At 36.8% G+C, this 13,543-nt stretch overlaps 1 protein-coding gene across 1 annotated transcript; it reads left to right on the forward strand.

Moving 5' to 3' along the window:
* Nucleotides 1-334: 334 nt before the first annotated feature.
* LOC105070257 (keratin-associated protein 13-1-like) lies at nucleotides 335-1,161 on the forward strand. Its single transcript, XM_010956601.3, has one exon. It carries the CDS (start codon nucleotides 368-370, stop codon nucleotides 881-883), a length of 516 nt encoding a protein of 171 aa, XP_010954903.1. The 5' UTR covers nucleotides 335-367; the 3' UTR covers nucleotides 884-1,161.
* Nucleotides 1,162-13,543: the final 12,382 nt, after the last annotated feature.

Consider the following 13,543-nt stretch of genomic DNA (forward strand, 5'->3'; position numbering starts at 1 on the left):
CATTTTCAGAAACAGGACACCTGAAGATTATGACAAAAGGAAAAGGAGGGGTTTTCCTGACTACGATGGGATAAGCACTAATGTGAAATAGTCATAGCATTTCTGACATAGGTGGGTTCGTTGGCAGTGGCTGTAACACCAAAATTACAGCTCCCATAAAAACAATACGGGAAAACAATTCAATTGCAATTACAGAGAAGATTGCTGAGTTACACACATGTAAATGAGGGAGTGCAAATATGCAAAAAATGACCCCGTAAGTTACCACACCTACTGCTGAGAGTATATAAATGCCGCAGTCCAGAGGTGACATTCAAACTCAGAATCTTCTCACTGTAACTCAGCCAAACTCACACCTCCTGTCACCATGTCCTACAACTGCTGCTCTGGAACCTTCTCCTCCCGCTCCCTTGGGGGCCACCTGCGCTGCCCAGGCTCCTCCTGTGGCTCTTCCTACCCCAGCAACCTGGTCTATACCAGGGACCTGTGCTCTCCCAGCACCTGCCAGCAGGATTCCTCTTTCTACAGTGGCTGTCAGGAGACCAGCTGTGAGCCTATCAGATGCCAGGCATCCTGTGTGGAGTCCAGCCCCTGCCAGCCATCCTGCTGCCCCCAGAAGACCTCCAAGCTCTGCAGTCCCTGCTGGACAACTTACCCTGGGTCTCTGGGCTTTAGGTCCAGCAGCTGCAGCTTCCTGAGCTCTGGATCCGGAAGCTGCTACTCAGTGCGTTGTGGATCCAGTGGCTTCAGACCCCTGGGCTATGGAGTCTGTGGCTCCCCTTCACTGAGCTATGGGTCCAATTTCTGGTACCCAATCAACTTTCCTTCCAGAAGTTTCTGTTCATCTTGTTACTGGCCAATTTGTAGATCTGGCTTCTACTGATGAATTGATAGAAGAGCCAAATCCATTTGAGAAATTCAGATTCTGTGCTATTATCTATTATCTCAATTTCCTCTGTTGAAAAGTATTCTAAAATTCCTTGATCACGAACAACTCTTTACCTCTCCAGCCCTCAAACACTAGTTGATAGATGAACTCCATCAACCTACAAAATTAATGAGAAATTAAAATTGAATTGCAGACAGAATTTATTGTTTTGCACTTCTCCCAAAGGTAGATGGAAAACCAAATAATTTTATTTTAATAAATTCTTTATTCTGCTATCCCAATATGCTGTTAATGTTGTTATTTATTAGTGATGTGTCAGCTAAGATTTGCGTTATCATTGCTGCTGTTAATGGGCTTTGGAAGCTCAGATTTTGGGGGCTAGGCACTAATTTTGGTTGGGCTTAGCTATTTTTCTTTCCCTAAGCAGTAGTTTTCCTTGGATACCTGTAGTTTCTAGACACAGCCTTTCTCTAAATGGAAATCTCAAGAGATTTGAATACCTTTATATAATAAATACAGACCATGCATCTCTGAAGACATTATGTATAAGAATGGTTTGAAGAATGTAGGAATAAAATTTAGACTTACATGATAAGGCTTGTGCATGAAGGCTATTAAGATGGAAGGCTGGTGCGTGGGTGTACATTTTTAGAAAAAGAGCACCTATGAGCTTTAAATAATCACAACACAGGAAATTTTCTCATTTTTTTAATTGACTAAATCCCTGTACCCCAATTACTATTTTCAATCTGCTCAAATTATCACCATTTGTATAAAAAAGCAGGCAACACACTTAGATGGGCAGGAACTAGGCTCAGCAGGGTGAAGTTGCACCTGGGTTCTTAGCCAACATATAAACTGAATCTAACTGCAGAAAAGAAACTTTTAATACAGTTGAAAACAACAGTTTCAATTTATATGGAAACAAAATTGGAAATACTTTATTTATACCATTCTTCTATCTTATAACCGAGTGTTATAGAATGTAAGATACTAACACAGATGGTATAATAATAACTGGAAACTTAATCTTTATATGGAACAAGTAATGTTTAAATATTTTTTCCTGTTCTTTATTTTATAAGATCCTCAAACATTCCTGAAATTAGGAAATGGGATGCAGAGTAGGAGAGTCTTGGCAAAAAATCTGTTCTTAACAATTGTATCTCAGTCTTCTCATCATGTTCTCTTTATTTCCTCATTTACTACCAGTGTAATGAAATGTAGCATGTAAAAGGAGCTGTGCAGTTCATCACATCCAACCTAATTATACTACAGAGGTGGAAACTGAAACATAGAAGAGTTAAATAGAATTTTACAAGACTCACAGCAAGTTATCGTACACTTAGAGTAGAAGGACTTTATTCCATCCAACTGCACCTTTCTCCCTTCCCTCTTCTTTTCCCTCATGTGCTCCTTCTCTTCCTCCTGGTCCTCCTGCTCCATGTTTAGGAAATAGCTATGGTGCTTACATAGTTAGAGGCAAAAATGAAGGAACAATGAAAAAAACTGGGAAGAAGATTCATCAGCCATTGCAATATAAAAACCCAAATGGTAAATAGTAAACTCCTCTATAAACAGTCCTGTTCATGAATTTTAATGATCCAAGTTGGTCTCATGCTCATAATCTCCAACCAAAAGAAACAACCAAGTTTCATACTATGAAACATAAGCACTAGCAGAGCACTCACGGGGAGTGGCTGTAGCTTTTTGGCCAAGCTGATGCCTCCTTTGTTAATGTCTTCTTAATCTGAGATGCAGGAGTGGAAAAGTTTTCTGACCATAGGAATGTACTAATGTCTTAGGTTTTTTATTATTGCTACAACAAATGATATCAAATGAGCCATACACATATACATACATATGGCTTAAACAATAAAAATGTGCTATCATTCTGTAGGACGAAAGTCAGACAGTCTCATTGGGCTAAAATTATGGTGCTGGCAGGGCTGCATGTCGTTACAGAGGATATGGGAGAAAATTTATTTATTTGCCTTTTTTTGTTTTGTAGTGGCTACATGAATTGCTTCGCCCACGCCCCTCTTCCACCATCTTCAAAGCCAGCAATGGTGAGTCAAATCCTTCTTATAATGTATCACTGTGACCTTCTCTTCCACCTGTCTCTTCCATTTTGAAGGATGCTTTTTAATTATATTGGGCCCACGTGGCAATCTCTCTATTTTATCAAGTGATTAGCAACTGTAATTCCAACTACTACCTTCATTACCCTTGCCACATAAAGTAAAATATTCACAAAGTTTATGAATACCTTTGAGGGGCCATTAGTCTGCCTATCAAAACTAGTAAACAAGCAGGTTTATAGAAACAACTCAAAGATTGATTGAATAAAAATAGCACTATGATGACATGCTCACAAAGAGGAGACTTCAGTGGTGGGGACAATGAATTTGTAATACTGCAAGTATGTCTGAAGGTAAATATAATACCTTATTTCAGGTTGATAGTCAAAATAAGAAAACTATATTATTTTATAATAAGAAATTCATAACTCCTGAGCTGATGTCTTGTCATTACTACTCAGGAAACCGCATCTTCTTCCTTCATTCCAAGGCTCTGACACATTATAAATTTCCCAGAGTACAGATTTTATTCTTCCTATATTTCAACAATTAGTTATAGTATAGTGAGTAGTCCAGGGGTCATCCAGATTTCACCAACCTAATCGTATTCTACACAACTAGCAGGAGACCACCTGACATTTATCTAGTTGCCTCTAGTGACATAGGGAAAAAATGGATGTGGGGCGTGAGGAGGGCCATGTCCCATGTCTCCGCTGAGCCCCTGGGACATGCCTCGCCAAGTGTGGGTCCTTCGCTTCACACAGGAAGGAATTCAAGAGCGAGCCACAGTTGAGTAAAGATAGATTTATTTAGACAGATACATATTGCATAGAGTGTAGGCTGTTTTAAAAGGGGTGAGAAAGGCCACGAGGTGTGGGGGTTGGGTGCCTGGGTTAAAGTAAAAGTAGGTACACACTCCACAGACGGAGTGCCGGCCATTTCCAAAGACAAGAGAGAGAGAGGTGGTCATGAGGTGTGGAGTTGCCAGTTTTTATGGGCTTGGTAGCTTCATATGCTAACAAGTGGGAGGGTCATTCCAACTACCCTGGGGAAGGGGCTAGGATTCCTAGGAATTGGGCCACTACTCACACTTTGACCTTTTGTGGTCAGCCTTGGAACTGTCATGGCGTCTGTGGGTATGTTATTTACCATGCTAACATATTACAATGAGTGTATAATAAAATTTGAGGTCTACTAAAAGTCAAATATCCCACCATCTTGATCCTCAAGACCTACTGGGAGTGGAATCTTCCACCATTTTGGTGTTAATTGCTGTGAGATTCCTTGGATGGCTGTGCCCTTGCCCCCTTAACTCCTGTCTCACTAGCTTCCAGATTCCTCCTGCTGTACCTCTGAGAGATGGACTGTGAACCCAGGGGTTTGGATCTCAACCTGCTGCCCACACAACTAAAGTTCCAGAAGCTGCTGATTATCTGTCGACCAACCGGTTTCCAGTTCTGATTGCCAAGAATAAATGCACTCTCATGGATCATTTCTAGGCACTTGATTTCACCAATTTCTATTTATTAATAGTTGTCTCAGTAGTGATTATAGAGAGCAGTCTTATCCTCCCCAGCTCCCTGACCCCACATTTTTTCTTTTAATTAATCACACCTCAGAATACACTGTCAAACATTTTGCCGGTACTCTTATTTTTACAATATTTTCATTAAACCTTTACCATGAACCCGAATCTTTGTTATGGAAATATATTGTTGAATATGTATTTTAAACATAAAATTGTTTTGTGTATTACTCCACAATGAAAAAATAGATTAAGAAAATGTGTGCTGTTTGTTCTAACTGGACTGAAAGTCTAACAGAGAAAGCAGATCCTAAATAATGAGCTATAAATTGGTTCTTGATGCTACATTAACATACATCAAAGAAATCTCACCTGGTCAGAAAGGGCAAGAAAATATTCCCAGAGGAATAGCATTTGAAACAGGCCTAAAGGAAAAGTAGGGGATTTAGAGGTGGGGCTTTGAGAGAAAGTGTTTTTAGGTCCAAAGTTTTGAGATGTGCATTATAAAACTGAAAACCATTTTGTCTGGTTATTGAGGAGAAAGGAAAGAATGACTTGAAATTAAGCCAGAAAGATCTGGGGGCTATTCTCTATAGGACTTTAGAGGTCTAATTCAGGATTACACTTTCTTTAAAAAGCAACAAAAGCCATTGAATGATTTTAAGCATAGATATAAGATTGTTGCACAGCAACACATTTTTTCTTTTTGTTTTTTAGTTCTTTAAATGTATCCAGTGATTTTAATGTTATTTGTTGAAAATACAGTTTTTCACATTTGAATTGATTTCACATCTTTGTGAAAAGAAGTCAACAGTATATGTGTAAGTCCATCTCAGAACTCTATTCTGTTCCACTGAATAATTACCTATACTTTTTTTGGTACCATAATATCTTAATATACTTTTATATTAAATTCTGAAATGAAATAGTGAAAGTCTTCCAAATTTAATTCTCCTTTTTAAAGATTACTTTGCCTATTCTTGCTTTCTTATATAAATTTTGAAATCAGTTTTTCAATTTTTATAAAAATGCTGGGTGGCATGTTTGTTCAGAATGCGTTTAATCTACAAATCAGGGATAATAAATAGCTTTCAGTCCATGATATATCTCTCTATTTATTTCAGTCTTAGTTAATTTCTTTCTGCAGTATTTTATAAATATTAAATATGGAAATCTTGAATCTTGAAATGTAATTTTAGAGTATATATTTTGCTGTTACTACAACATATTTTAGACTGAGTTTTTCATAGATTTTTGGTTTGTAAGTAGAAATAAAATAGATATTCCTGTGGTAATTTTGTACGTTCCTTAGGCTTTTTTTATGTATACAATCATTCTACTTGTGAAAAAAGAAAGCTTTCTTACTCCCTTACTGATAGTTATGCCATTTATATGTTTTTCTTGCCTTATTGCTCTAGATAAGACCTATAGTCCAATGAAGACTAGAAATGTGTGGGAATACATTAATGTTGCTGATTTGTGTGTATATATATGAGTAGGAATGTGCTACATTCTCAGTCCACAACAATAACACGTATTAATTAACAGACATGTATCTTTTTAGCATTATGAACCTTTTTTAAAATTTTATTTTTATTTTTAAGGTATAGTCAGTTTACAATGTTGTGTCAATATCTGGTGTCAGCACAATTCTTCAGTCATACATGAAGTATTATGAACCTTTTCTTCACAGTATCAAATTATATCTGACCAAGGGAATGAGTTAAAGTTGACTGATATTATTAATCTAGTTCATTTAGAAGGCATTTGCAACAAAATTTCTGCTCTTATCCTCAGTGAGCCTGGGATTTCCATTTTCAAAGTCTCTTCTGATCAGGAAATGGAAACTTTACATATAGTAATTGACTAATTAAATGTCTTCTAATTCAAGATTGCCGTATTCACCATATCATACTATTCCTATCACCTCAGCCTTTAAATTTCACTGTAATTCAGTTTAGCTCCAACTTCACAAGACTAAAAGAAAACTTTTATTTGGTGATAGAAGAATGATAAAGGAAATGGCATTTAAAAATAACTCTAAAAGCTGGGACTTTCTTAAATATCAGAAACACAAGTGTTCTGAGAATAGATAAGGGTGAAGGAGGAGGAAAGGAGCGAACTTCCCTGATGCTAAAACTGTCTGCTGATTCTTCCTAAGAAGTCCTGCAGTCTGCTTCCTGACCCTTGCTGCTTTTCTGCTAAGTAACCTCCAAACTTCTCCCTTACATTCTTTACAATAGTTTTAACCCAGAGGCTCTGCTCCAGGAAGAAGGTAATGGGCAGATAATCTCAGAGGAATGGACAGACCCTCTGCAGTTCCCCCATGACTCCAGAAAGATTCAGTGAGGTTAAGGGGGATACAGCAGCACCCTGCAAAGCACCCTGACTATTATCACCTTTCCTGTTCCATCCAGTTTTTTTTTTTTCTCTAAAAATTCAAGACCCCAACTCCAAGATGGATTCACATTCTCTAAGGCATTCACCTGCTGGCAAAGCAATAAAGCTGTTCTTTTCTGCCTCTGAGTCTCAATCCATTTTGGGGGTACAGAGGCCAGTTTTGCGGCAACGAGGGGAAGTAAAAAAAAAAAAAAAAGATGAAGTAAAATGACCAAAGCAGAGAGGAAAAATATACACTTGTGTTCAGGGAAGAATTGAAGATCAGTTGGTTTATAGTAAAAGGAGGAATTTGTGTAGAAATGAGAGATGGGTTTAGCATTATAGGATGGGTCCATGTGGACATTCTGCCTATTGGACTTCATTAATCATAGGTTTTCTTTTTTTCTATTCAAATTGGTGCAATCATCTAATTAAGCATCTTTGCTCCAGTTTCTTCCCAGGTCAAGCTATTTATAAACACTCATGTATTCATTCTCCAGATGTACTCATTCGCTTATAAAATACTTTCTCTGGGAAGTTTATTGACATATAAGATTGTTATTAAAGTCTCGCTGTTAAATATACTTATATGTTGAAGAACTGCTCATTTACAGCTTTAATTACTGCTGTAATTAAATCATTATTTAGTTAAACTTGCTAGATGGTAAGTTCAGAGAAATGGAAGCCAAATTTCTAAAAATTGTTTTAAAATTTTCGTAACATAGAGAAGTATAGAAATGAAAGCATTCTCCCTGAAAAATAATGTAATAGAACATTTGTTTACCATGCATTCCCTAAGAACAAAATGGAATGCATATTATTTTGAGGATCAATTGGTATCGACAAGATGTTTGGCAAGGTACTGCTGAGGCATTACTAATAAAAAAAAATATGGGAGTTAAGTTTGGGAGAAAACAAAGCTGTTATCTACAATCACTAATGTGACAAGAATAAATAAATAGAAATTGGTGAAATCAATGGCACGGGAATGATTCATGATGAGTTTCCTGGGAAACGGAATACATTAATTCCTAGAAGTAAGTACCACATGCCGGCTGGTAGAAATGATGACTGGCAATTCCTGGAAATAAAGTCACTTAGGCAGCAGGAGCTTGGAAACTGAACCCCTGAATTCAGGTCTCACAGAGCCAGTGACTGTAACAGATGGGCAAGGAATGAAGCAAGAGGAAACCAGAAGTCTGGTCGGGACAGGAATTTTGAGAGCTCTAATGGCAGTGTGAAGGAGAGCAGGGCTGCCTTTGCAGGGAACTGAAGCCTCAGACTCACTGTTGCTGGAATCTAGGCAGGATCTGTCTTAATCCTTTTAAAGCCAGAATGTTGCCCAAGCCTTGGTGTTCGGCTGTCTCCAGAGCAGTTTTACGTGGAATTGGGATAGTTTCTTGAGAAATAATAATACAAGTTTTTATAGTTTGAGACTTACATCCTTAAATGAAACATAATTATATTTAACTTCAGTACCATTTGTGATATTACAAGTTTACTGTTTCCAACATTGTAATTACCAGTTGTGTGTGAGTGCTTCACTTTATTGCTGTATAATTATTATTGAATCAATCCCTGGTTTGTCTTTAAAAGGAAGCTTGCTTTTTAAATAGAGTATTTCCAGAGGCCAGAGAACCATTTTCACATCTGAAATATGCAGATAATTTTTAATCATCAGAGATTGCCCCAATTTGGCAAAAGTGGAAATTTTCATATGGGGATAACTTAGAATATTACCTTTTCAAAAATTATGGAAGTTATAAACAAAATCAGATTGAGTTCGCAGGAGAGCACCTGACATTATTATTTCAATTTCTGTTGGGAATGCCATATAAAATATTGTATATTTTTCTCTCATTATTTCAATCCCTTCAGATTTCCCAGGAACAGTCCCCAAACCATGAATATTTCCCAAGCAATCTAGTGACAATGATGATGGTGGTGGTGATAACTGATAGGAGAGGAAGAGAGACAGACTGAGAAGGCAAGATAAGATCCTCCTTGAACAATTGAAATTGTATTAAATGAAACCTAGGAATTAAGAGTTTTATCGGTAATTTCTATGACACCTAGAAACTAACTCTTCTAGATCTCAAGTTCTACGTTTATACAATAAGTGGGTTCAACTTGGGGATCTATGCCATCACTTAGGTCTCTCATATTTAATACATAAGAAGAGAATAAGGTATGTTCATTTCCTTAAGGAAATGGTACCTTTAGCAAGTCTATGATTCTTTTAGAGCCTCTCTTTTCTTGTAGGGCAAAAAAGGACTTCCGGTTACAATGAGTGAATTCCTCACAGTTCTGCTTGACAGCATATGATGAAATAATGCATAGGAAATTTCTTTAAAGATCCCTAGGCTCTACACAAAGATAGCATTTTATTTTTATATTTGGCTCATTTACAAGCTGTTTATTTGGAGACATTGTTTCCTAAAGTTATGTATATTTATAAAAGCTTAGAAAGTAACCATTAAAAAAATCAAATAGTATCAAATTTCATGGTGAGATACAACCAAAACAGACATATGGGTTGCTCCAGAAGCTCATTTTCAGCTACTGTGAGTTTGAGACTTGGGAAGGTACCAAGATGGAATCCATGCCGCCCAAACCTAGACCCTTCTAGGCCTTCTAGAGAAGCTTGTATGTCTGTTTTGGTTGTGTCCCACCTAGGTTCAGTGATAACCTCCTTATCGCCCTTAGAGAAATGAATCAGACTAGAAATTGGCTGTTGGAATGCAAAGTTCAGATACTTTGCCAACCAAAATGGGGCAAATTCAATTTTAGTTACTAAAAGCTCATAGACATTTTTTTCCTCAGTCTTACGAATATATACTAGTCCTTTATTTACTTTTTTTTATTATGAACCAAATCATATAAACTAAATTCTCTCCTTGTTTTCTACATAACTAGTGTATATACCAACTTCCAAATTCCCTCCTGCGAGTACAGACACATAGTCAGTTGTTCGTTGAGGGAATTCACCTCTCCTCTGCTTCTAAGATTTATAGTCAGAGAAAGTTGTGCCTTCAAACTATGAATTTCCAGGAAATTATTACAATAAGACACTTAAAGTTCTGAAGATATTAGTTAAGACCTTGCACACACGTAGGATTTCAAAACCCGTTCACATTTAATCCTGCAAGTACACAAGGAAACATGATTAGAAAATAAACAGATAACAAACCATCACATTATTTTTGGATTAAGGGGTTTAGTACATTTTATTCATGTGAATTTCACTTTGAGGAGAGAATCTATTGAAATAAATTCTATCAAAAATGCTGGCATTAGACTTTAAATTTGGGTTATTGTTAAGTTTACTGCCGATAATACATTTAAAATGTGAAAAATCAGTAGATATAAGATAAAAATGAACTACAAACTTTTAAATGAAGAGAACCTCATGACTGTGAATTAATTAGGACCACTCATAAAATTCAAACATCAAAGAAAAAATGGAAATAAGAAATGTTTTTAAAAGCATGATGATGATGATACAACCCAGTAAAATTTGAGAGATACAGTGGTTTAGAAGGAAATTCTTAGATTTTAAAGTATATATGACCATTCAAGAAAGCTTGAAATTTTTTAGTGCTTTATGTGAGGAAGCCAGAAAAAAGAATAGTGATTTAAACCAAAAATAAATTTATGATAGAAAATTATAAAGGTAAGAGTAGAAATCAATGAGATAGAAGTCAAATATAAAACAGAGATAAACAACATGGTCAAAATTTGGATTTTGAGAAAATCAATAAAATCAGTCATTTCAATTTTTAAAAGAAACAGCATATAAGAAAAGAAGTGACTGATAACTTTACACAATTTACATAATTATTTGGAAAATATTCCCCATTCTTCTTGTATTCCAAACACTTCTTCAAAATAGTCCTCTTGGCAAACTTTAGAGTAATCACATAATGAGTAGCAAGCAGAACCACTCTTAGGCAAAGTGGAAAGTCAATAAATTTGTTTTCAAAGGGTACAGAATCTCAGTTCATATCCTCTGCATCAATCAAAGGAGCTTGAAGCCTCATTCTCTTCCAGTTTATTTTCATCTCCAAGTCTACATTTGTGTTACAGTGAATGACGAGGGTTATCAGTTGAGAAGACTTTCCGTGCACTCAGATCCTGGTCAATCCAGCTCCAATCTTGTATCGATTATTTCTGTATAGTGTTGGCCCCCAGGATGGTTTTTTTGTTTGTTTGTTTGTTTGTCTTTTTAAGAAATAACACTGAATTATTTGTCAACATTATACAACTGGGCAATTTCAATATGTGTGCTCTTTACTGTGAAATTACTGACTTGCAATTATTTTTTGTTTGTTTGTAAGTCTACATTCCTGAGATATAGATCCAATTCTTTCTGATATGAGGAGTGTTAACAATAGATTATAGTATTTTTTTAACTGCACCAACTTCTGGAAATTGCTAATTAAATAAGTCAGAATTAAATTAATTATTTTATAGATAACTTATGAGGAGAGAATTTTTCTGAAAAAGTTTTCATTTTTCTTCATTTTTGAAGGATATTTTGACCTGATTCTAAGTTGATTATTTTAAAACTTAAATTTTTAACTTTCCATTTAAGAATAACCATTAGGTATTTTTTTTTAATGTTTGTATCTTAAAATTCCCCATAAATTTATCAATTATGTCCATCTTTTTCTTAAATTTTTCAATATCCATCATAGTCATTTTAGACTCTATGTCAACTAAGTCTAATATTTGTATGAAATGTGAATTTGCTCCTATTAATTGCTATTCTTTTGATAGGGGTAATATTTACATGCTCTTTGCCATTTTTTGTAATGTTTTATTGCATTATAGACATTGTATATGTAAAAGCACATTTTGTAGTATAAATATTTATATTTATATATCCATATTGATGCAGAAAAACAGGTGTGAGGCATGACAAGGGCTGTGTCCCAGGCTTTGGCTGAGCCCCTGGGACATGCCCCACCAAGTGTGCAGGCTTTGTGCAGGAAAGAATTCAAGAGCGAGCCACGGTTGAGTAAAGGTAGATTTATTCAGAGAGATACATTGAAAGGCAAGAGAAAGGCCATGAGGTGTAGGGGTTGGGTGCTCAGATTAAAAGTAGGTACACATTCCATAGACAGAATGTGGGCCATCTCCGAAGAGGGAGAGAGAGCCATGTTGCTAGTTTTTATGGGCTTGGTGGCTTCATATGCTAGTAAGTGGAAGGACCAGTCTAAGTAGCCTGGGGAAGGGGCTGGGATTCCCAGGAAGTTGCCCATTTCCCACTCTTTGACCTTTTGTGGCGAGCCTTGGGACTGCCATGGTGCCTGTGGGTGTGTTACTCACCATGTCAATATATTACAATTAGCGTATAATGAAGCTCAAGATCTGCTAGAAGTTAAATCTCTCATCATCTTGAGCCTCAAGGCCTATTGGGGTTTTTGCCACTTCGATGTTCATTGCTGTAGCATTCCTTGAATGGCTACGCCCTGCCCCCTTCCATCCTGTCTCAGTAAGATTGCTTTATATGCACATACAATTTATGATTATATTATTGATACACATACACAAATATATATATGAAATATTTTGATTCACTGTTTCCCAGAGACTGTAAATCTTTTTTCTACATATTAGAAAGGTAAAAGGCTTGTAAGTAAGATTCCTCAAATAACTGAGTTAGGTAGGCGCTGTCTCCGATTTTAATCAGCTTGGTTGAACTGCTGGTGTGCCTGTACTTGACCATGCTGCCACTCCCTGATCTGAGCTCATTATTAGATTCTATTTCAGCTGGAAGGGATGTTTGCCTATAGTCTTGTTGCTGGCAGATGTAGCCGGTGTCCTGTTTCTTGCCCCACCCCAGAAAGCATTCAGAGACAAGACGCAGAGGTCAGGAATGTAAAGTGAGGATTTATTAAGGGAGAGATAGTACACTCAAGGGGAGAGCGGGCAGGCTTAGGTGGGCAGCTGCCCTGAGTTTCTTTGGCAAGTTGGCTACATAGGATGTAAAAAATGAATGCATGGAATATTCACTGGGGAGGGAAGGGTTTGGGGTCATATTGCCTGATTTTTATCCCAACTCCACCTTTCAGAAGGGAGGGATTTTTGTCCTTGTTTAGTCTGGGTTGGAAGTGTCATGGTGTCAGTGCATGATGGGTACTTCGAATCTGCGAGGCTAATTTTATTGAGATGGGCATAATAAGCAAAAAGTTACATTTGGACACTGAAGATTCCTCCCTTTTCCCACCTTTCTTTGTTGGCCTCCAGGCCGCTTGTCACTGCAAAAGCTGTGACCACTTGTCAACCCAGAAATTCCTGCTTTTCTTTATCTGTCCAGGGACCCCTGGTGCTCACATGATGTATGGTTTCCTGCATTTGACCTGTGCCCCTCTTTTCTGCCCAATTTCAGCCATTTGGCCAGTGTCCCCCTTTCTCTACTCATATCTACCTATCTGCCTGCTCTAACAGTTTCAGACTATTTTAGTTTGTCTTTGAATTCACTTGAGCTTTGTTTGTTCTAGTTACTGTATTTTACAGTTTTTGCATTTTTTGTTTTCATTTTTATATATTCTAGCACGCTGTTAAAATTCTTAACCTTGTCTTTAATTTCTTAAGGATAATAACCACAATTATTTTTCCATGCATTTCTAATATGTCCATTATCTGAATCTCCCATAGATTCGT

The sequence above is a fragment of the Camelus bactrianus genome, chromosome 1 (assembly GCF_048773025.1).
Source record: "Camelus bactrianus isolate YW-2024 breed Bactrian camel chromosome 1, ASM4877302v1, whole genome shotgun sequence".
NCBI lineage: Eukaryota > Metazoa > Chordata > Mammalia > Artiodactyla > Camelidae > Camelus > Camelus bactrianus.

Coding starts and splice junctions, on each gene's coding strand:
- LOC105070257 (XM_010956601.3), top strand. CDS start 368: ATGTCCTACAACTGCTGCTCTGGAACCTTCTCCTCCCGCTCCCTTGGG.